We start from the raw sequence: 20,848 nt of genomic DNA on the forward strand, positions 1-20,848 counted from the left end.
GCGAAGTGACATAATTCTTTACCGCCTCAAGTCCAATCCCATGTTCGGAATGAATTTGAAGCGTGTATACATGAGTTGTGTAAAGGAAGAACTGTTTCAGAAAAGTGCATGTGAAATGTCGCCTCACCAAACCTCTCATTAAAGTTTGTTAAAACTTAAAAACGCAAACTTTTAGTTTTGACGTAATTTCATTTTCTCCCTCCGCTGGCAGAAACAAAATCCACATAAAAATTGTTAACAATCCATCAAAGATTTTAACGTTGTATTTAGTCTGAGTATTAGGTCGGGTGCCGTTCTCCTACAGTAACCGTAGAGAAAGGTCATTTTGTATAAAACACACCCATATATCCGAGGTAACATTTTATAACTTGAGTCTGTCGTGAGCTTTCAACATTTGGACCAGGCTATATAAGGAATTATACAAGATGTTCAAACTATAGTGATGAGTTAGTTGAGGTCTTATTGCAGTTTTTCAAGTAATATGAGAAGTTACACCAGTTTCTTTTGCACACTCGACGTGTGGTCTTTACCATTTTTAGACGTTTATAGCACGGTTTACTGATATTTGTATCACATTAAACAATTATTTTGTTCGTACCAGAAACTGAGGTAGTGAAAACATTGCTTTGGCGATTTTTTTTCTGATGACAAACGATCCCACTCCAAACGCTCGGCAAATATTTTTTTCAAGAAAGCCTTGAAGCAATGACGTAAAAAGCTTCCACAGAATAACCAAATAAGTTGATGATGCCGCATACCAAGAAGGTTTTTGTAAAAAACCCAACTTTTTCTGTGCACAACCGAGGTGACGGATAACTGTTACCATTAAAAGTATTGGGAGGGAAGCGGAAACGTAGTTGAACCGTTTAACCTCGTATCCAGGAATGTTTGAAGACGGGTTTTGTACGTAAATTTTTCGGGTCGATTAAATTGCCTGTATGTGAGGTTAATCGGAAGTGAAAAGGAAATTCGGATCACGCCAGCTAAATTAACCCTCGTTTCCCGGTAAGTTCTTGCTTGTAACTCTGCCAATCTTATCTCCTAAAAGACGTGACAAGTGTGTGCGCACCATATCATTAACGCTTGTGACACTCGCGGCTAGGTTTAAACAGATTTGTGAAACTTACGACTGTGTGGCAAAGGATGATAACTGTTTTAACTAGAATTGTTTTGCAGGCGATGGTTGAACGTGCGTGAGATTGTGCAACGATTGATTATGGAAGTTATAAATACGTCAACTAAATGTTAACCTCATAAATAACACCCAATCTACGTTGTGCTTTGTCACGTTTTGTTTACTATGAAAATGCGACCAAATCAATCTGCTGTTTGGAACACTAAATGCTTGAAACCGTTTCGATGCAACAACTTAATTAGTCGTGAATCGCTTTACAAGATTGTTGCTTGGTTTTGCAGAAGAACTGAAAGGGATCCAAACTAGGATATATTTCCTTGCAAGAACATCACGTTTGTCGCTTGCGTGATTCTCTCTTTTGTTACGTCACAAGGGTGTTTGTGCGTGTTAGAACAACGCTTACGTGAACAATAGGTTAAAATAATTCGGGAGGCACGTGTCACAAGATCTACTTGTTAAAGTGCATCAATGTGAAGAGTTTTCTTGGCTAAGGTCAGGTGTTGACAAAATACACAAAAGGTTGATGGTAATCGTAGGTAGATGAAGTCAGGTTGCCACTTAATGTAGTCTCGGTTAAACACGATCTTATCAGTGATAGTAGCAACTTCTACTGATTGTTTCCAGCCCGAGTCGCAGGTTTGCCGTCAAACTGTTACATTGTTGCCGATCCAGTGGTTTTACCAACGCTTAAAATTCGTTGTTTTGTGGTGAAATGCTCGTTTCATGTGACCATATTATCGGACCGCAGGCTATTCTTCGCACCGACGTAAATCCCCCCACGAAAATTCTTCTCGGAAGCCGAAAAAGCTGCGAAAGTTGCACAAGATGGAACCCCAGTTTTTATTTCGAGTTAGAACCGCAACATTATGACGTAATTTCAGACTTACACGGGCAAAGAAAAAAGTTGTCATTACTTGGACCTTGCAGTTGGTTTCTCACCAAGGCCATTATGACGTCTCTTTGTTTTTCCGCCAAGGATTATTGTACTGGAAGCGGAGATTTAAATGTACCCTGCGCCTTTTGGTGTAATTTTGTGTCATGGATTGAAATACCAAATATCACATGTCAAAAATGTTGTAAAATGTTTTGAATTTGCTAAAAACCGGTTGGTTCAGTGCCGGACGAACAGCAGGTAACCGTAGTGCTTGCCAGGAATTTACGATAGCAAGAAATACGGCACAAGCTGATAGGTGTGTATAACCATAACAGGTGGGCTGTCGGTTCTCAGAAGTTAAGACAATAGGCGTCGCGCGACTTACATTGTTTAACTTGCCAGAAGCCGCCGCGACCTGCGTGTGTCACAGGAAGGCGACGTCGTTAAACTTGTTGTTTTCAGGTATAGACATGTTTGTTAGGTGGATTATTTTTGCTTTCACTTTCATCTTCACATTTGCCAGCGTTCGAGGTAAGTTTTTGGTTGGGTTGGTTTTTCCAACTTTAAGATATTTATTATGGCCATGCTGGAAGTTTTAGACTGTAATAATTGATGCAGCGTCAACAACAGTAGTTTCCCTTAAAACGTAGTTAATAGGCGTCAATTCTAAAAAATTGCGAATTTTTTTCGGAGATGGTTCGGTCACAAGTTGTTTTGCATGTAATGATGGCAATGTGACAAACGTACGTGATGAAATGTTATGTGTGGCGTGCAACAATTGCCATCTTATACGGCCTTCCATGTATAGGCTGTCATTATGTATTTTCAAAATCTGTCAGTGGTGATTATGATACCACTTATATAACCGCAGCACTATTTACATATTACCGACAAACCTCCATGCGGTAATTTGTGGTTTATGCCGAGGTTTTGTGATATTTAAGGTAACAACCAAACAATTTATTCCTTACCAACCATTGTCATCCTGGTAAAATTTTTTAAAACAAAAGTTTCCATCAAACCCAAAAATAAAATTCGAAATGCGCATCAAAAAAAAAAATCCCAGAACATTGTGTGTGTATGAAATCGAGAGATCTTGAAGCAGTTGAGTGATATTGTACTTAAAAGTAAAAGTTACGTTTTGCATGAGGCGCTTGTGAACGTTATGCCTGGCATTTTGCCGTTATTAATAACGTTATGGCGAAACGTGTTTATCCAACAGAATGAATCTCAGTTCTTTTCCTCTAGTTCACACATTGGGCAGTGGCGTAAACAACCCGAAATATTGCTCTGGGTCAAATTCTTTATGGGTTTAAGCGAGGGTTAAGGTTCAAGTCTTAATCGAGTAATAACGCTTTAAACAAAGAACAAAAAACGATTAGGTTTGCTTATTTTAATCAAAATTGAGCCACGAATTGTTGACTTCGAAAAACCCAAACTTACAAATCTTTATTTTATAAATTTGGGAGCAATGTTTCCTTGCGGCCTCTGGTTAGCCAGATGTGGTGGCCTACACATTTTTTCTCAATTTTTTTAAACTCTTATCACAGCTGTGAACTGCTGGGTTTGCAACGACGCTCCGAACAACGATGTTTGTCAGAAAAGAGGAGATCTAGTATCTTGTGATCAGGGCCAGGTAACTTGTAATCCATGATAATCTCCGCTGTAAGCCTAATTTAACGCCCATTGCTTCAACTATTACATTTATCCGTCACCTCGCTTGTCAGCTCTTCAAGCGATAACTGTATAAAACCTTCTCCCTCAAACCAGCAACCTGGTGACGTAAACTAAGGATGGGCGTAATTACCCCTAACCTTTCGATAGCTTGAATTAGTGCAAAACAATGACTGCATATCAAAGTTATTGAGTTCTCACGTTAATTCGATCTGGCTATCATCATGAAATGAAGTCACCATGGTAACAAACATTGTTCTTATGGACACATCACAGTACATGAAACAACAAAACTATTAAGTTTACAGTTGTCATGAGTGAATAGTTATAGTTGTTGATTAAATAATGCCGCGATTAAAAAAAATTAAATTTCAATTAAGTTTATGTTCTCTTGTTGGAAGGAAGATACAAAACAAGCAAGGGTTTGTTGTGACTTCATGTGTAAAGCGTGGAACTTTTATCGTCAAAATAGTATACATCATGCTCTATGGCTGATAACTTCCGTCGGAAACGTATGTGACTAAAGTTTACTTTTAACCAAGCTTCGTCGTCAGAACGAACGAAATCTAACTGTGGTTGACTGACTTTCAGTTACAATCGAATACAAGATGAAATGAGACAAACATGATTCTTTTAAATGCGATTCGCGTCAACATTTCCCAAGCAACTTCATAATTGTAAATGGTCTGTGCTCAACAGTTCGATAAGTGTTGGACGTTGAAAAGTGTATCTTTTGAAAGAAATTTTCAGTTTTTTCGTACTCATTTATTATAAATACCAACAAAATTGTTATTTTTTCGCCGTTTTTCTTGTTTTCATGCAACTAGAAATCTTTTGGTAATGCTTCCTATTCATCACACTTTTACCCCATGAACAAATCACACAACTCTCCAATATACGTTCAGATTTGTCAGAATGAGATACGAGTTGTGAACGAGTTTGTGAGGATAACAAAACGATGCAAGCAAGAGGCTGCATGCAGGAACAACTTGATGCAGGTAATGTTGACGGACTCCGGATCCGAAAAAACCAATTCCTTTGTAAAGAAATGTAGACAGTGTAGATCCTTGGAAATTCCAGGCGTGATTACACAAGAAATGTGGGGCCCGGTAGTTACCTGTACTTCACCTAAAAATGGTCATTACAATTTTAGACAGAAAAATTAAGGGAGGTGACATTTTGGGGGTTTTACTGTTGGTAAATTGCGGACCACACTTTTGATGAAAAATACGATGGAAAAAACTGCTCTGACTGTAAACTAAGCCACTTTGTTGAACATAGACTGACGTGTATCAATTTGTTAACAGCACAATTACCGATTACAAAGTCAGATGTTTTGTATCCTATCTGTGTTTGTATGTAGAACAAGATGGGGTCCCAGTGCAACTCTGGAAAGAAGAAGTACGTGTGTCGATGTTGCTGTGACACGGACGAATGCAACGCGAACGCACTTTTCTGCGTGGAAGGTATAAGACTGCAATGAAATAATAACCTCACACTCCTGACTATAAGCGCATGTCCAGCCGAAATAACTTTGCAAACAACAAATAACTTCAAGCTCTTGACATAACAAGGGCAGCGAAGACAGGGGTAGCGTTTAGTCCGTCGAAGTCACAAAGCAAATACGAAAACGATTCTGGGTCCTTATTCTTCTCTTAAATCGCAATCCACCAGCATCCGCTCGAGCAAAATGGTGATTCATTAAGAAGACAAGTTGCTGTACGAGTTTCGTCCGGAATCGTTTTCATATTTTTGGGACCAATAAAATTTCTTGGGCCCATAATCAACTGACAAGTTGAACGAGGCAGCGCGAATCCTGGTACAGTTTTTCCAAACATTCATTCAGCGATCATTAATCCGATTAATTTCAAACATTCTTGCAAATATATAGGTCACGTATCAGGCGTGTGAAGTTTGGTGTGCTTTGCTATAAACATTTTAACCGAGCTTCGCCCATATTTTCTCCAATCGAAGTGACGATTTGTTTGGATGAGCGCGCGGTATTAACACCGGCATTTGCCAAACATTGTTGTCGGCGAGTTCGACACTTCAGAAATGCTTCAAACTGATCGAACCGGTCGGCTTGGCATCTTTGTCTGGTGGCGGATAACGCGATAATCACACGTTGAAAACAACAAACTACTTAACCAAGTGAAGAATGCGCAGACCACGAAAATGTTGCACGTGGTTTCATTCGTAATCCACGTTAATACCACTTTGTAAGTAAAAGTGAAAGTTGAACGACACATTTTAGGAATGTCAACAGAGCAGTTTTTCATCATGTTTAAGGTTAATTCATCATGAAAGTTTGCTTGAATGCGACTTTTATATACCTTTTCATCATGTGTTTGTCCAATATGTTTCTTTTGATTCCTGCAACATCTTATGAAATTTCAACTTTGTCCGACAATTCTTAGTATAGGTAAGCGCATTGCTCTGACGATCATCTTTGGTTTAAAGTCGCAACCAAGTGTATGCAAAATATCCCCAGGGCCGCCAAATACAGTCAGTAAACAAACGAAACGTTTCAAAACGGCTCAAATCTGGTTTAATCCACGCTTTGGTGTGCGCAACTAACAGCTTCCGCTTGCAACGCATTTATTATTTGTGGAAGGGTTCGCAGAGTCCCCGGACGAGACCCCGAAGCCAGAAGGAACCAAAAGACTTTTTACGGAAGAGGAAGCGACAACTTTACGGGAAACCTGGTGGATTCTGGAAAGCACTGGACAACTCGAGCTTGGAGTACAAATTCTACACAGGTTGAAATTACTTCAATTTTCATGAAACGTTTTTGACACCAATCTCTGTGCATTAACGCTATATGTTGCTTAATTGAACTTGTTGTTCTTTACTTGAAACGTGAATTAATTTTTACATGCATCGACAGCAGTTTTTGTGTAAAACTTAAAGCCCGTCAGGTTATAGCGTGGTTTTAACATAAATCCACTATTATTTCTATTGTTCTTTTCGGTTGGTAACAACGCATGCAATTGGCAGATTCTTAAACGAGCGTCCCGACCTCCGACTTCTGTTTTCGCAATTCACTTTCCCCGAAGAAGGTGAAATCAGTTATGACAAAATTCTGGAGGACCCGGAACTGGCTACGTTTGCAAATAGGTATGTTGACTACAATGTACCACACCAACACAACGTCACTAAAACATGTGATGTAATTTAGAATACAAGAAATAGGTTTAATTCTATGAAGTGCGCCTGTCACACATTTTCCCGCCATAATTTCCCGCGGAAATTTTGTTTTTTGCTCAAAACCGCCGTCAAGTCAGTGGTGAACGACTTGCCCCGGGGGTAGAGCCAAAAAACACCACTTACAGTTTATTCACAAAATTCCCGTCAGTCCCGGCTCAAATACAAATATCATACCTATTGTTGGCAACTTTTTGCATGCAAAGAGCCAGTTACACTCTTTTTGTATTAAACTAAAACATGCTCAGAACTGCAAAACTTTGTTGACTGGGATAATTTTTATAACGCACAACAACCGCAAAAATCGTAACTATACGTTTTTGGAGAACTTGCAAAACTTGCGCCAACAGCCGAGTGCACCACAAGTTTTAAATTTTTCTTATTTATTTGCATTATAATTTTTGGCCTAAATAAGCCTGCAGTCTCCATGGAGCCAAAACAGGGGGTAAAAGAGTCACATGAGGCTCGAAACCAACCAAGGATTACCAACCACTGAATTATGTTGACCAGCTTGAATTAATGAATACAGAGTGGTGACGGCCTTGGCAACCATCGTCGACCTTCTAGAGATGTCGGAACAGCTGATTGATTACATCACAATACTTGGAGCCGACGCAGACATGCGAAATATTTTTGAAGTAGGTGACGACACTTGATGCGACGATTGTTTCATCCAAAAGAGATTTTGCCAGTCAGTTTATGACGTAACAGTTACTGCTGTGACGTATCCGATTGATCGTGATTTATGGAATTGATGTGCGAAACACGATTAATTTGGTAAACTAATTGATTTTTTCATTACAACACATCGTGGAATGCGTGAAGACTTGTTTATGTGTCTTAATATGGTAAAAGTCGCCATTGATTGTACAAAAGTAAACGTCGAGAAACAAATATGTCATCAATGAGAGCTGCAGACAGGGTGTGTACACACACTGTTTCAACCTGTAAGGTCTCATCAGTGCAGCTGTTGACTGTGGCACTGTGCTTGCGAAGCTACACCCTTACAGGTTGAAACAGTGTGTACACCCTGTCTGCAGCTCTCATTGATTATTATGGCTTTTTTGCACATATATATCATCAATTTATAAGCAGAAACTTTTCTTATTGAGTTGATTCATGTAAGATTCTAGTCACATTTTGTTCTAAATAGTTTCAGTGATTTCACATTTCGGTACGCTTAAAAAACAAAAAGAAACAAACTCGCTCTTCAAGCAAGGTCATAGTTTTATCTTTAAATCATAAAAAAATAGGGAACAAGAAAACAAGATGAATTACTGTATTTCTGTATCTCTCTCATAACAACAAACATTACTCTCAGAATATCGGCCCTGCTTTGCTCGACATTATTCAAGAAAACCTGGAAATAGAGAAAGATTCCGATATACTCAGGACGTGGGCAAAGACTTACAGCATCGTCAACGACACTATCTCAAAAGTATGACGACATCAGCGCCATAAACCCACCAGCAATCCCCTCGAATAGTCGGTGGCGATAGCTACCTCACAAACAGTTATATGGCAGTTTCTCAATGCCAAACATTGCCAGACTTTACAGATTTTACAGATTTTTCAGATTTTTCAGTGTTTTTATTTTTTTGCATGTGAACCGATTTTCAAAACACTTAAAAGGGTTCTTATTTTGTTTGCTGGGAGAACGCTGGCTTGAGATTCGTTATTTTAAGATCTATTATTTTCATTTTTTTCAATTGTTCCATCATTTTTTTTGTCATTTTTGTCACAGGTAAAATTATTTCTTCGCGTCTCCGAGTGTTGAGACGTTGGTGATCACAATATGTTTTAAAGAAACAGTGGTAATTACCCGTTTAAACGTGTTCTTTTTTTATGAAAAATACGGAGCTGGATTAGCCCATTTGCCGGGCCCGGCAAATCAAAAAATGGGGTCAACAATTTTTTTCTCAGAAAAGTGCCTTTTCTGGGTTTTCCTGGCAAACGTTGAGGGCCTTTTTAAAGAGCAAGCCCCTTTTATGGATGCTATAGATGTTTTTCGTGAGACACGTTGTTATTTGGTTAATGCTTTTCGCCTTTTTAGTAGCCTTATTGTTTTGGGAACAAAAATAAGTGCTGACTGACGACAGCCACCGCAAGTTATTTGAAATGAAATATATCAATTATTCCATATATCGGAGTGTGCTATGGTGGTTACAAAGCAAAAATGCCTCTGCTTGGATGGACGCGAATAGCTGTTTTTTAATGTGTCTGAAGTACCAAATATAACATCACGAGTGAGTAGTTCTATTTGCCGCCTTTGCAAAATTTCCTAACTCATCTAACGCATGAAGTTGTCATTGCCATAAATATCAAGCCTTAAGACAACAATTTTTTTTTCAATATAAGAATTACTTATATGCAGGATTTATGTAACTATGACTCTGATCTAACCACCTTCTCCTTATGGCGAATATAGACTTGATTTTTATGTATCGTGCCTAAATTTATGCTTATGAGCAAACCACTTGCCTATAATGGTTAAATACTAGAATCACTCAAAAGAACCCCACATCAGCAGGTGGGCGCCCGTAACTGCTTCCAGTTTTGATTAATCGTTTAAAGCTTCATTGGTTATTTATTAGTCTGCGTTATTTAAATACATCATTATTCAAAGGAGGACGTGTTACCGTTACATCGTATGCAAAAACAAAGTTTTTTTAAAAAATTGTCCTGAAAGAAATAAAAGTACGTATTTATTTAGTTAAGTAGCTGCTATAAAGTACGCGGAACGTTTCGCGAAGGGGATTTGAAGAACGCCCGCGGACAAATTCAAAACCAAGGCAACCGATAAAACCAAAATATAAAAAAAACTTGTAGAAGCTTAATTTATGGCTGAAAGTCACGATAATTCTGGACAATGGGGACAAGTCACATCAACTCTTGACTGGTGTGAAGAAAATTACGTTGTTTCCGGTTACATTGCAGAGTTCTGTGAGTAAATTTTTTTATTTTTAGAAAAAAAATATTTCAAAAAACGTGCTGCGTAAGAAAACAACATTAATTACCTTTCTGTGTTTGGACATTGTTAAATAATGTAGGATGTTGTTGTTTTCTTCAGGGAATACAGTGAGCAATGTTATCATGATATTGCCTCCGTTGATCTGTGCAATTTATTACTGGAAGAAGGGTGTTGAATTAAGACACGTTCTGTCAAGTTTGTCTCTACTTGGTGAGTTGTTTTCTTTTGAAATGGACTTGACAATTAAGAAATATTGTTTGATGATTTATAGCTGTTGGACTGGGATCCTGGATGTTTCATATGACACTGTGGTATGAAATGCAGGTAAAAATTTTGATTGGTTTTAGTTTGATGTATATAAAAATTTTTTGCTTCTGTCATTTATCTTAAAAGCTAAGAAAATGCTATTTTAAAAGCTAAGAAAAAGTATTTACTTTGGAAGAATTTGAATTGGTATAAGCAATCATTTTTTACTTTTATTATCGGTAGGCCATGTTAACTAGTTGGGCCTAAACTGTTTAATTAACTGTTTGGTGTTGTATGTTTCAAAAAGAGGTATTATATATATATGTGCATACATAAATAACTACAAATATATGTTTAATTTTTTCTTCTCTATTGTTTGCAACAGTAACTGTAAAAGTAAGCATTACTTGTTAAAAACTGTTAAGGCAAGTTATCAAACAATTTTATTTCAAACAAAAAACACCTTTAAGTGTTTATAGATGAAACTTGCGAATGTAAAATTTTGTGATGTTTGTTAGGTATTGATGATGTTTTCTGCTTGCAACAAGGTGATGAGTCTGACTGGCAAAATTACCAAAATAAATTAATTAAAAAATATATGTTTTAAAAAAATGCATAGTGGAAAGCAGCTTATATAGGGTTGAGCATCGCTGCATTATATATTCCCTTGTTGCATGAAGTATTGAAGTATTTTGCTAGCACAGCCATAAAGACTTGTTGCAATCATTTTTTTATGAAATCATGTGTGCAGTAATAAGAATGCCCAAAGCAGGAGAAACATCTGGATTGAAAAAAAGTTCTCCCAGGAAACAACAAGGAAAGACATCAGACAAAAACAGGACAAGGTCACATCAAACTCGAAATGAGACTTCAAAAAACCAGTCTAGAGCACGCAGACGTACAATTGCAGATGAGAGTTCAAACAATGCACAGGGCAAACGAACTCGAGTTGTAATTATTTCTGCGATTGCAATAGTTGCGGTTGCTGGGATAGTGGCAGGCGTGGTATTAGGTACTTCTGCAGGAGAGGGCACATCGACAGACTCTGCGAACCAAGGTTTGTCCACACCAAACACAAATATAGCAGGACCAGGTGGCTCAAGCCCTACAGGCACCAATCCAGGGAATGTTAAAGTTGTTTCGTACAATGAAAGTTACTGGAAAAGTGTCCAGGGTGAGTGTGGGGTTCCACGTGTCGTCCCAGAGTTGGTTTCAAGTCGAATCGTTGGAGGAACAGAGGCTAAGAAGCATTCTTGGTCATGGCAAATTAGCCTTGTGAAGTAAGTGCCTATATTTATTGTTAATAGCAAACTTTTGCTGCGCTTTTGTCACTGAAAATGTTTAATCACAGAACCTAGTGTAACCAAACATATACTTTCATTCTGCGAATATAATAACTTCTAGTTACAATGTGATTTATGGAATGTTATAACTTATATACCTTTTATTCTATAGGTACAAGAATTATGGCAAAGGGTATGTGTCGATTTCACACACATGTGGGGGAACACTGGTGGCTCCTCGTTTTGTAATTTCTGCAACTCATTGCTTCCTTAACTCACTCCGAACACAAGTAACAACAAAACCAGACAGCTACCGAGTGGTTGTTGGTGGGCATGAGAAGTCAAAACTTTCAGATGGTGCAAAGTAAGCTTTAAATTAGCATACAAGTAATGTCCGTACATAATTAGCAACACATAACAACAGTCCATAAAATGTAAAGAAAATTATTTAAAAGCGAACATGTTTTTCACTGACCTTGATAAAGCATGATTATTTTGTTGTAGGTTGGTCAAAATAGCATCCATTATTCACCACCCAAAAAACAATATGGCAACATTTTCAAGACAAAGAACTGCACCACAATATGACCTTACAGTTTTAAAACTGGCACAGGTGTTGAACCCCAAAGGGGCATCGCCTAAAATATCATTTGCATGTTTACCCAACCCTGGTGTTGTCCCACCAGCTCAGAAAAAGTACAGGAATTTTTGTCACGCACGTTGAATTTGTGATCGGCATTTTTGTGTAATTTGTAATTTCAGGTGTTGGGTCACAGGATGGGGAAAAACCCTTAATACTGGCTTCAAAACGGTCCTAAAGCAGGCTCCGCAAGTAATTGTGTCTCAAACAGCGTGCAACAAATTCTTTGGACAAATTTCCTACGAAAAACATATTTGTGTTCAACAAAAGTCAATGGGAACGTGCCAAGGGGACAGTGGTGGGCCCCTGGTGTGCCAGGGAGCAGACAATAGATGGACACTTTATGGTGCCACAAGCTTTGGGCCCACACCTTGTGCGATAGCCCCATCAGTGTTTGCAAATTTGCCCATGATGTTGGAATGGGTTTGTTGCTATTTAGAAGGTTACGGCCCTTGTGGAAAAGTACGCTGTAGAAAACCCACTTGACCTGTTGATTTATTCACAAAACGCTGTGCACTGTGTTGTATTCCAAGAGAAAATAACAGAGGAAAATAAGTGAAAAATTACCCATTAAAACCAAATAAATTTTTATGTTTTTTATAACTGTGGTTCTGAGTGCAAGAATACATTTTTTCTGCGTACGAAAACAGACAAACTTTTGCGTTTTCTTGTGGTAGTTTTAGTGCAGACCAAGATCTAAACTCTGAATCAATTGAGAAAAGTTTTTAGGTAAGAAATGTTGTATGGAGACAATTAAAGCTTACGTGAGTGATGTACAAACTGTATTTACAAATTTTTCTTTCAGTTATTGGATGAATTGCCGATGATCTATGGAACCTGTGTTTTTCTCTACGCACTGTAAGTTACCTGCTCAGGTATTTAAGCTTAACGCCAAAGTTCACAAAAAAATTTGCCGAAGAAAAATTTAAAATTATTCCTAAATTTTTTGAAAAAATTAGTAATTGTTTCAGATTTTTAATCCTAAAACATTTTAAATTTTTTTTCTCAGGCATCATCATTCGAAGCCAAGAAAAAGCAGAAGTTTACTGTATGTCGCTGCTTTGTGTGTCTCCAGTGTTATAATAACTGTGATATATTTGGTATGGCAGAATCCTGTTTTTCATCAGGTTGGTAAAAAAGCTGGAGCCGACGTAGGCAAACTCTGGCCAGCAGGCTGACTCTGTTACACTAGGGGTTTATACAAATTACTGCTGTTTAAGAACATTGTGTTCATTGTCCAGTTAGATGGAATTTTAGACACTACTTTTCCAGTTTGTACTCAAATTTCCATTTGGGTTATCCTTGCTAAGCATAACAGGAAAAAAGACAATTAAACAAACACATGCTTGACTGGAGTTTAGAAACTAGGATTCTGCAATTTAGAAACCACCGAAGTGACTGTTTTGTCACCATGTTATGTAAATGTGTTTCAAACTGTAAATGTGTTTCAAACTGTATCTCTATTACAGGTGTGTTATGGTTCGTTGGTTGCACTGCTGCTTTACGAAGCAGTGGTGGCTTGTCAAAATTATCCAGCCATTAAACCTGTGGTCCTGACGTCACTTTGTCTCTATGCATTTGGATTTTTCTTGTGGAATATTGACAATGCTTTTTGTGGCTATCTCAGGTATGTTTTGCAATCCATTTTGCTAAACTTTGTGAATTAATTATGCAACTTTTCTGACTGATATCATCACTTCCAAAAAAAATCGTTTGAAGGTAATGTGTATATAAAATTATAATTCAACCACCACAACGTTCCGTCACTGTAAAGTGTTTGGCAAACCACCATTTCCCTGTAGGACTGGTTTGCCGTTTCCTGGTTACCCGATAACTTCCATTGTTTCCTGCAAGGCATACTGTTAATTAGTAATAGTTATTTAATCCCTTATAACAAGGTGTTTCCCAACTGTGGTACACGGGGTATTCTAGGTGGTACGCGAACACCTTTCTGTAATTTGCGGATATGGTTGTAATTTTAAAATTTGTAAGTGATCTCAAAATGTTTGTTACTTCATACCCTAGATTACTTTATAACACTCAACCAGGTGGTGCTCGTCGAATTTTTTTTACCTCCAAGTGGTACGCAACCACAAAAAGGTTGGGAATTACTGCCTTATAACCCTCTAACATGCATTTTTTTGGTGTGCAAAGTTAATGTGTTCATTGCCTTCCTCTCAGACAGTTCCGCAGTGAAAGTGGAAGGTACAGCCCAGTAAGAATGTCAACACAGCTCCATGCTTGGTGGCACATTTTCACTGGTTATGCCACATATTTGCACATCGTCTTTTCATGCCATGCCCGATTGCTTCATTTGAAACGGCAATGCAGCATCAAGGTTAGTTGGCTCCTGTATATTAAAAGAAGTGGGTTTTCAAACTTTTTGGGATCATGGCCCACTGGGATCCTCTCACTACATTCTAGTATCAACTCAGTTATATGGGTATAATACTAAACACAGTGGTCAACATAAGGTTGATCAATCAATATTAGGTACTACAGTAATGATTGGAAAGATGACATAAAAACTTGTTTACCTATTTGGATTTTGCACAACAAATCCTGAATACCAGCAAGGTATGTCACAGGGGTTTATGTGTAAAACTAACATCTGGCCATTCCTCAGTCACAAACAGTGTGCACTCTCTGCACCCGACACAGAAAACAAATTTTTACTTGCGTTTCTGCAGAAAATTGCTGGAGTGTGGCCGTACTTGGACATCGAAATGTCACCGTGAAAACATCTGAAGCAAGATTTTTATTCACATACAATGTGTGCTTTTAATTTGGTTTTAAAATATTTATTGTGTTAATTATTGTTTGAAGCAATTTTAATAAATGTGGTTCCAAAATGCTTACTTTTTTCTGTGATATGTTACGTTGTTCACCAGACATTTTCACCCTTAAATCATATTTCACACAATTTTTATTAAAAAAACACACACCCAAAGACACAGATTTCACCAATAAATCGTACCAAGCATACTTGCCATGAGATTTGTGAAATAACATCTTTTGGAACAAAAATATTGTTAGTAAAAAAACTGAGAATGGCGCAAACGTAAACAAATTAAGGCAAAATGTGTGAGAAAACAGTGGAACAAATTCTCCTAACAGTGTTGCTTAAACATGAAGAGTAATGCATACTGAAAAATAGGTTTGGAAATTTTCTGCATAAACTGCAGGAAAAACAGTGGAAAGTGTTTTGCTAAAGGTTTAATTCTCACAATAAATTTTACAATGTTTAAATGCATGAAAGACGGAAAGGCAGGTTTTACAGTGGAATGTGTCATACTCAGTTCTTGAAATGTTTTTTTTTTGTGATTGAAAAGCATGTATTTACAAACTGGACGTTATGGTTGTCAAAACTCATGCAAGCATTGGTTGTTGTTCATCCAAACGATTGAAACTCATCAATAACTGCAGAGGGTCCTCATCTCCTTCGTGGAGGGGAGCAAGCTCGGTGACTGTTTCTGCAAATTCTTCATCAATTGAATCTTCCAGCATCTCAGAATCCATCTGTTCCATTTCATAACTAACCATAGATGGAAAAGCCGAGTTGCTGCCCAGCGGCTCACACGGAGGTTGAGGTAAAATTGGGCTCGGTTCCACTATGACGATGGGTTTAAGTTCGTTGGACAAGCGAACATTGAAACAACCGGACCTGTCTATTTGCAAGTTTGCATCTTCAGCTCGTGAAGCAAAGGCTGATGACTCTTCAATTTCAGTTGTACTCAATTGTGTTGATACAAAGGGTTCCTCTGTTTCAAAAATTTCACCAAGTGGTGGAAGGTTTATCACTTGCTTTGAGAAAGTTTCATCCAAAGGTTGAATAATGGAACCTGGTTCAGATTGCAAACTGGGGTCAAATTCGTCGATGGACTGAAGAAGTGCTGAACCACATTTGCTTTCCTCATAGCTCTCTTTTTTTGCTTTAGCAAACTGAACACTTCCTCCAGGTCTGTATTTTTCCTGGCCAGTCAGGCGGAACACCAACGTTTCAAGGTCATTCATGAGGTTAAAGACCTGGCATGTGTTTATTTCAACATCATGACGGGTAATGGGGTAGTATTCAAATGTAACAAAGCAATACTTTCCCAAGTTTTGACATTTAAAAATGTCGTTCTTCACATGTTTTATCATAGGAGGAAAAGTGTCAGTCAAGTTCTCGACCTCTGGCTTGTAGCTGCCATCACTCAGATCCTTCATTAACTGAACTGCTTTTGGGGACAAAACAATGACTAACTTGTCGGCTTTTTTCATGGATTTTTCCATCCAGTTTGCTGTGCTCTCATGGACTTTCTTCTCCCAAAGTTCAAAAATCACCTTGAATCCAATTTCTTCTTGAAGGAAAGTCGCAAAGTTGGCTACAACCCTTTCATGTGCAAAGCAATCTGCGACGAACAATACCAGCACGGTTTTGCTTTCCACCGGTGTTTCTGTTGGCTGGAGAAGTCTGGATTGAGTGACATGAGTTTGCATCACAGCCTTTAGTTTGCTGTTCTTCCTTAAGTAGCAGAGCACCAAGACACAAAACCCAGCACACGTCGCAGTAATCAAAACTATGATTAAAACCATTTGGAAAATGTTATTTGGAGAGTTTGCACAACTAGCAAAGGAAAACTCCTTTGTATCACGTAGATTAGACTTTTCTAAACCCCAGACGCTAATGGTAAAGTTCTCATTTATCTCATATTTCTGTGGTAGTCCGATTGAGATCGTTCCATTTCTGTTTGGCAAATTCCTGAACTCGATTTCCTCGAGGCAGGAATCCCAACCACCGTCCCATCCAACACAAATCAACAATTTGGCAGTTTCCCCAAATTCAAGTGGAACATTGTACTTGTAAGTTATACTTCGATTGTGACAAACTATGTCAGAGATGCTTGCTGTAAACTGTCTCAGTATCACACATTCTGTCACATTCCAAAGCCTCCAATCATCACAAGTTGGAACTTTAATATAAAAAGCCTTGTAACTGTCGTCAACTTCAACATGTGGGAGCGGCAAACTGGAAATATGAACAAGAAATACGTTTCCAGGGTGAACTCTGTCTACATCGTCATGACCATAACAATCATAATAAAAGTTTGCAAACACATGTTTGAAGAATTTCAGTTTTGTATTGAGGCAATAGTGGACGACATGGTTGGATAAGACTGTCGAGTTTAAGTCTATTATGGTGACACTGTAGCCTACCAAGTCCTCCACCAACCCATCATGCGTGGGTCCCCATGTGAAGTTCAGCGCAATGTGTGGTGTATGGTCTATGGGGTGGTCATATAAATACCATCCAGCATCAACCAGCTTTGGCTTTGTTGGGTTTAAACCAGATGAAGGGCATGCAGTCCCCTTGACTTCACACGAAATGTAATTCCTAGTTCCAGTTTCATTTTCAAATCCATCAGCGACCGTTGAGCAGTTTCTTGAACAATAGGATTTTGCTTCCAAAAGGTTGAAGTTGATCACAATCAGACTTATGAAAACACCTAACATTGTTACCACATGATGTGGTCGAGTCTGTAAAGAATAACAGTTATCAATAAGTGTTAAAATTTTTGCATATTTGTGAAGCATCTCATTTGTAAAGAATTATCTTAAACAAGGGATTCAGTGAGGCTGTAAACCGGGACCGCCCTGTCAGGCATTTTTGACTGGTCCGTATAAGAAGATTAATTTGTTGGAAACCTAATAGAAAGAACAGTGCTTGAAAAGTATGAGGCAAGCAAATATTGCAAAGGAAATTAAATTAAATGTTTAAATAAAATATTAAATTTTTTCCTCAAGGTATTTCATTGACAGGCCATTTCATATTTTTAACCTTTGTACATATTTTTAGATATAGACCTTTGTGTTACACAACTTTTTGTTTCAGTTTCTCACAAACTGAAGATGCCTTTCTATAAGCGAAATATATTTTCCTGTTTAAACATCAACTGAGCTGTTCATTTGATCGGTGTTTCAACCGCATATGGAAATGTAACTATTTAAATGATTAACAAATATGTGATTCAATAAATTACAAACATGGCAATAATATGTGAGACAAAGCTGACATTAGTTATGTCAGAATCAGTCAATTTGGTGACACAGTAACAAACCAAGTACCATCATGTTCTGGTCCAATGTACTATGAACTGTATAGAGTTTGCGGACTGGATGTCATCAAAGCTTTCTGCATCAACCAGATTGTTTTGAGTCCCTCCAAATGAAGAGCCCTTGCCAACTTCACAGCAACATAATCACGGCAAGTTAGAGTCAATTATCAGCAGACAGTATAAAATACACAAACTTATCACTGGTCTATGTCATGAGGCAACCTGCAAATAACATAAATTGAAATCAATGTTATTATATGGCTGGTATTAAAGGAATGTTAACATATTAAAATTTAGCATAGTTTTTGGCACAAAACACATACTACCTTATTAACATAGGTCGATGTCTTTTCGCATAATGACAAAATATCACAACCACTTAAAACTATGTTTATATTGCTTGAAAAATTTCAAGTTAAATTGAATAAGCAGATAGTGACGTTTTTTTCTAAAATAAAGCAAAACGAAAACAAGGGATGCAATCTTTGTGGCAAAGCAGTGTTTTAATGGAAAGCAAACATTATGTACAAATAATGGGAACATGAAACATACTGGATTGGTTTACAAAAATTCAACCTGTAACAACGGCAAAAACAAGAAAAATATGTGATGAAATCAACATGAAAAGCAACTAATATGCTTCAGTACATCATAGAAAAATAATAAGTGCATTGGTTTTATTATGTACGTTACATTTGTTTGTTAGCAAATCAAAACTGCACCACACATGCACACACATAAGCAACAATAACAATTACTTAATATGTGCTTTGCTGTAAAAAATATCTTGAGGTAATGTTTCTGTGACGATATCATGACTGTATGAAAAAGTGCTGTAGAAAATGAATAGGTGGTACAACTTGCATATTAAAGTAATAAACAAAATGGTTTGGCAGAATAAAAAGTTAATGTTCATGGTGTTGGATGGACAACAGCAGTGCATACAACTAGTTGGCAATCAAGTACTGTCCACATGGCAAAAATATTTGGCAATAAGCGGCATCAGTACAAAAAAGCATCAAACTAAGATTGTTGGCACCATTAAACTAACATCTTCACCACTTTCTTCCTCACGATTGCAATCTTGTTGTCTTTCAGTAACATGTCTCGATTCATAGAGCAATTTTTTCAGCATGCGACCGGATTCCACTTTTGTGTAGGTTCTTGAAAAATTTAGTTTTTTACCCGTCAGAGTAAAGCACAGTTCATTAAAGTCTTTCATGAGCTTAAAAAGGTGAAGTTTGCTGTTTCCAAATTCTGGAAGTGTGACTTTATGATACGGTAATGAAACGACGTGGTATTTTTGTTGGTTCTCCTTCAGAAACATCTTTTCCTGTGCTTGTTTAAAAACAGGCAAGAACATTTCTGAATGACTTTCAGAACAACCACTGTACACTTTCGTCGCCTGTGGTGACCACACAAAAATCACATTCTGTGCTGCCTTTAAAGCCTGCTCCATCCACAGTACATGATCGTTGCAAACCTTTTCCTGATCCCACAGGTGAAAAATAACAGAAAAACCAAGACCTCTATGCAAGAAATCAGCAAACTGCAACACTACCTGCTGATGGAATTGAGTATCAGGCACAAACAACAAATAAATTGATCGGTTGTGTGGTTGAAGATTCAGCTCAGTGTTGAAATATTGTCGCAAGATAAAAAATAAAATGAATGAAATACCAAATAGAAGCACAACTGTCGCAACAACAAAAACTACTAAGTGTGTTTTGGAGAATCTTGCACAGTCTTGTTGTGTAAACTGCTTTTTTAGTGATATCCCATGCGGGCCAAGTAATATTACCGAAAGATTCTGTTGACCAACAAACACATCTGGAAGAGGTATCAACATTAGTCCTTGATTTTGTGAAGTTATCCCCACAATTTGGCAAGACAGTGGAAAAAGATCAACATCACACACTCCAAACTCAATTTCCTTGTGGTTTACGAATGGCAGAGAATAATTGCAAACAATGGTTTGATTGTGACATAATAATTGTACAAAATGGAGGTGTGAGTTTTGACTGTAAAAGCAGTATTCAACATTGCCCATGAGTTCATCTTCACAACTAGGCACATTTACTGCAAATGAAAGAGTCCTCTGAAAACTAGTATAGGTATATGGTAAAGGTGCAATACTAACATGGAAACTGTCACTAGGTGAAATACGGTTGGAACAATGTAGGCCGTAGCAGTTAAAATTGAAGTCAGCCGGAAAAAGATATTGGTCAGACACATTCATACAAAAACGAACAGCGTAAGATTGAATATCTGATATTTGATTAGATATTGCCAACTCAAACCCAGAAAGTGACATAGAGGTGTCATCATTTTGAACAGACCAAGATACATTCAACGCTATTACATCAAACTGCTTGGAAAAATCTCTGTACAGATACCAGTTTGCACTTCCAGTGATGTTGACATAAATTTCTTGTGTATTTCGTTCAGTCTCCTTGCATTCCATAAAACCTATGTTACAATTTGAAGATTTACGGTTTTTCAAATTATCCTCAGGATTAACAATCCTTGAGCAATTTGCAGGAAAACAGGTTTCTGCATAATTTACTGGGGGGTATAGAATTAACAAAAACAACACAAGAAGCATTCCTCATCAGTGTAGAGTCATTTTGTTTCTACCCGCTTGTGCTTCTATGATGACATCTTTCCATGTTACAGTTTAAGTCAGTCAGCGTAATACATACATTTATCGACAATAAAGTACC

At 37.7% G+C, this 20,848-nt stretch overlaps 5 protein-coding genes across 5 annotated transcripts; 3 read left to right on the forward strand and 2 right to left on the reverse strand.

Annotated features, from left to right (window-relative positions):
* Window positions 1–2,479: 2,479 nt before the first annotated feature.
* On the forward strand, window positions 2,480–8,389 carry LOC145903724 (uncharacterized). Its single transcript, XM_082991851.1, has 8 exons — window positions 2,480–2,540; window positions 3,560–3,645; window positions 4,589–4,681; window positions 5,047–5,149; window positions 6,298–6,442; window positions 6,681–6,800; window positions 7,417–7,525; window positions 8,209–8,389. Exons 1-8 carry the CDS (start codon window positions 2,480–2,482, stop codon window positions 8,329–8,331), a joined length of 840 nt encoding a protein of 279 aa, XP_082847977.1. The 3' UTR covers window positions 8,332–8,389.
* Window positions 8,390–9,691: 1,302 nt separating this feature from the next.
* LOC145903589 (alkaline ceramidase 3-like) lies at window positions 9,692–14,851 on the forward strand. The gene is made up of 8 exons (XM_082991684.1): window positions 9,692–9,830; window positions 9,958–10,068; window positions 10,130–10,182; window positions 12,833–12,885; window positions 13,037–13,154; window positions 13,497–13,654; window positions 14,209–14,365; window positions 14,718–14,851. The coding sequence occupies exons 1-8, from the start codon at window positions 9,728–9,730 to the stop codon at window positions 14,763–14,765; spliced, it is 801 nt and encodes a 266-aa protein (XP_082847810.1). The 5' UTR covers window positions 9,692–9,727; the 3' UTR covers window positions 14,766–14,851.
* Window positions 10,864–12,588, forward strand: LOC145901652 (chymotrypsinogen B-like). The gene is made up of 4 exons (XM_082989407.1): window positions 10,864–11,384; window positions 11,560–11,751; window positions 11,892–12,083; window positions 12,150–12,588. The coding sequence occupies exons 1-4, from the start codon at window positions 10,864–10,866 to the stop codon at window positions 12,511–12,513; spliced, it is 1,269 nt and encodes a 422-aa protein (XP_082845533.1). The 3' UTR covers window positions 12,514–12,588.
* Window positions 14,852–14,935: 84 nt separating the features above from the next.
* Window positions 14,936–18,249, reverse strand: LOC145903587 (uncharacterized). The gene is made up of 2 exons (XM_082991682.1): window positions 18,136–18,249; window positions 14,936–17,547 (listed from the first exon to the last, which is right to left on the reverse strand). The coding sequence occupies exons 1-2, from the start codon at window positions 18,139–18,141 to the stop codon at window positions 15,397–15,399; spliced, it is 2,157 nt and encodes a 718-aa protein (XP_082847808.1). The 5' UTR covers window positions 18,142–18,249; the 3' UTR covers window positions 14,936–15,396.
* A 98-nt stretch (window positions 18,250–18,347) lies between these two features.
* Window positions 18,348–20,839, reverse strand: LOC145903588 (uncharacterized). The gene has a single exon (XM_082991683.1). It carries the CDS (start codon window positions 20,728–20,730, stop codon window positions 19,144–19,146), a length of 1,587 nt encoding a protein of 528 aa, XP_082847809.1. The 5' UTR covers window positions 20,731–20,839; the 3' UTR covers window positions 18,348–19,143.
* Window positions 20,840–20,848: the final 9 nt, after the last annotated feature.

The sequence above is a fragment of the Ascidia mentula genome, chromosome 5, assembly GCF_947561715.1.
Source record: "Ascidia mentula chromosome 5, kaAscMent1.1, whole genome shotgun sequence".
NCBI classification, from domain to species: Eukaryota; Metazoa; Chordata; class Ascidiacea; order Phlebobranchia; family Ascidiidae; genus Ascidia; species Ascidia mentula.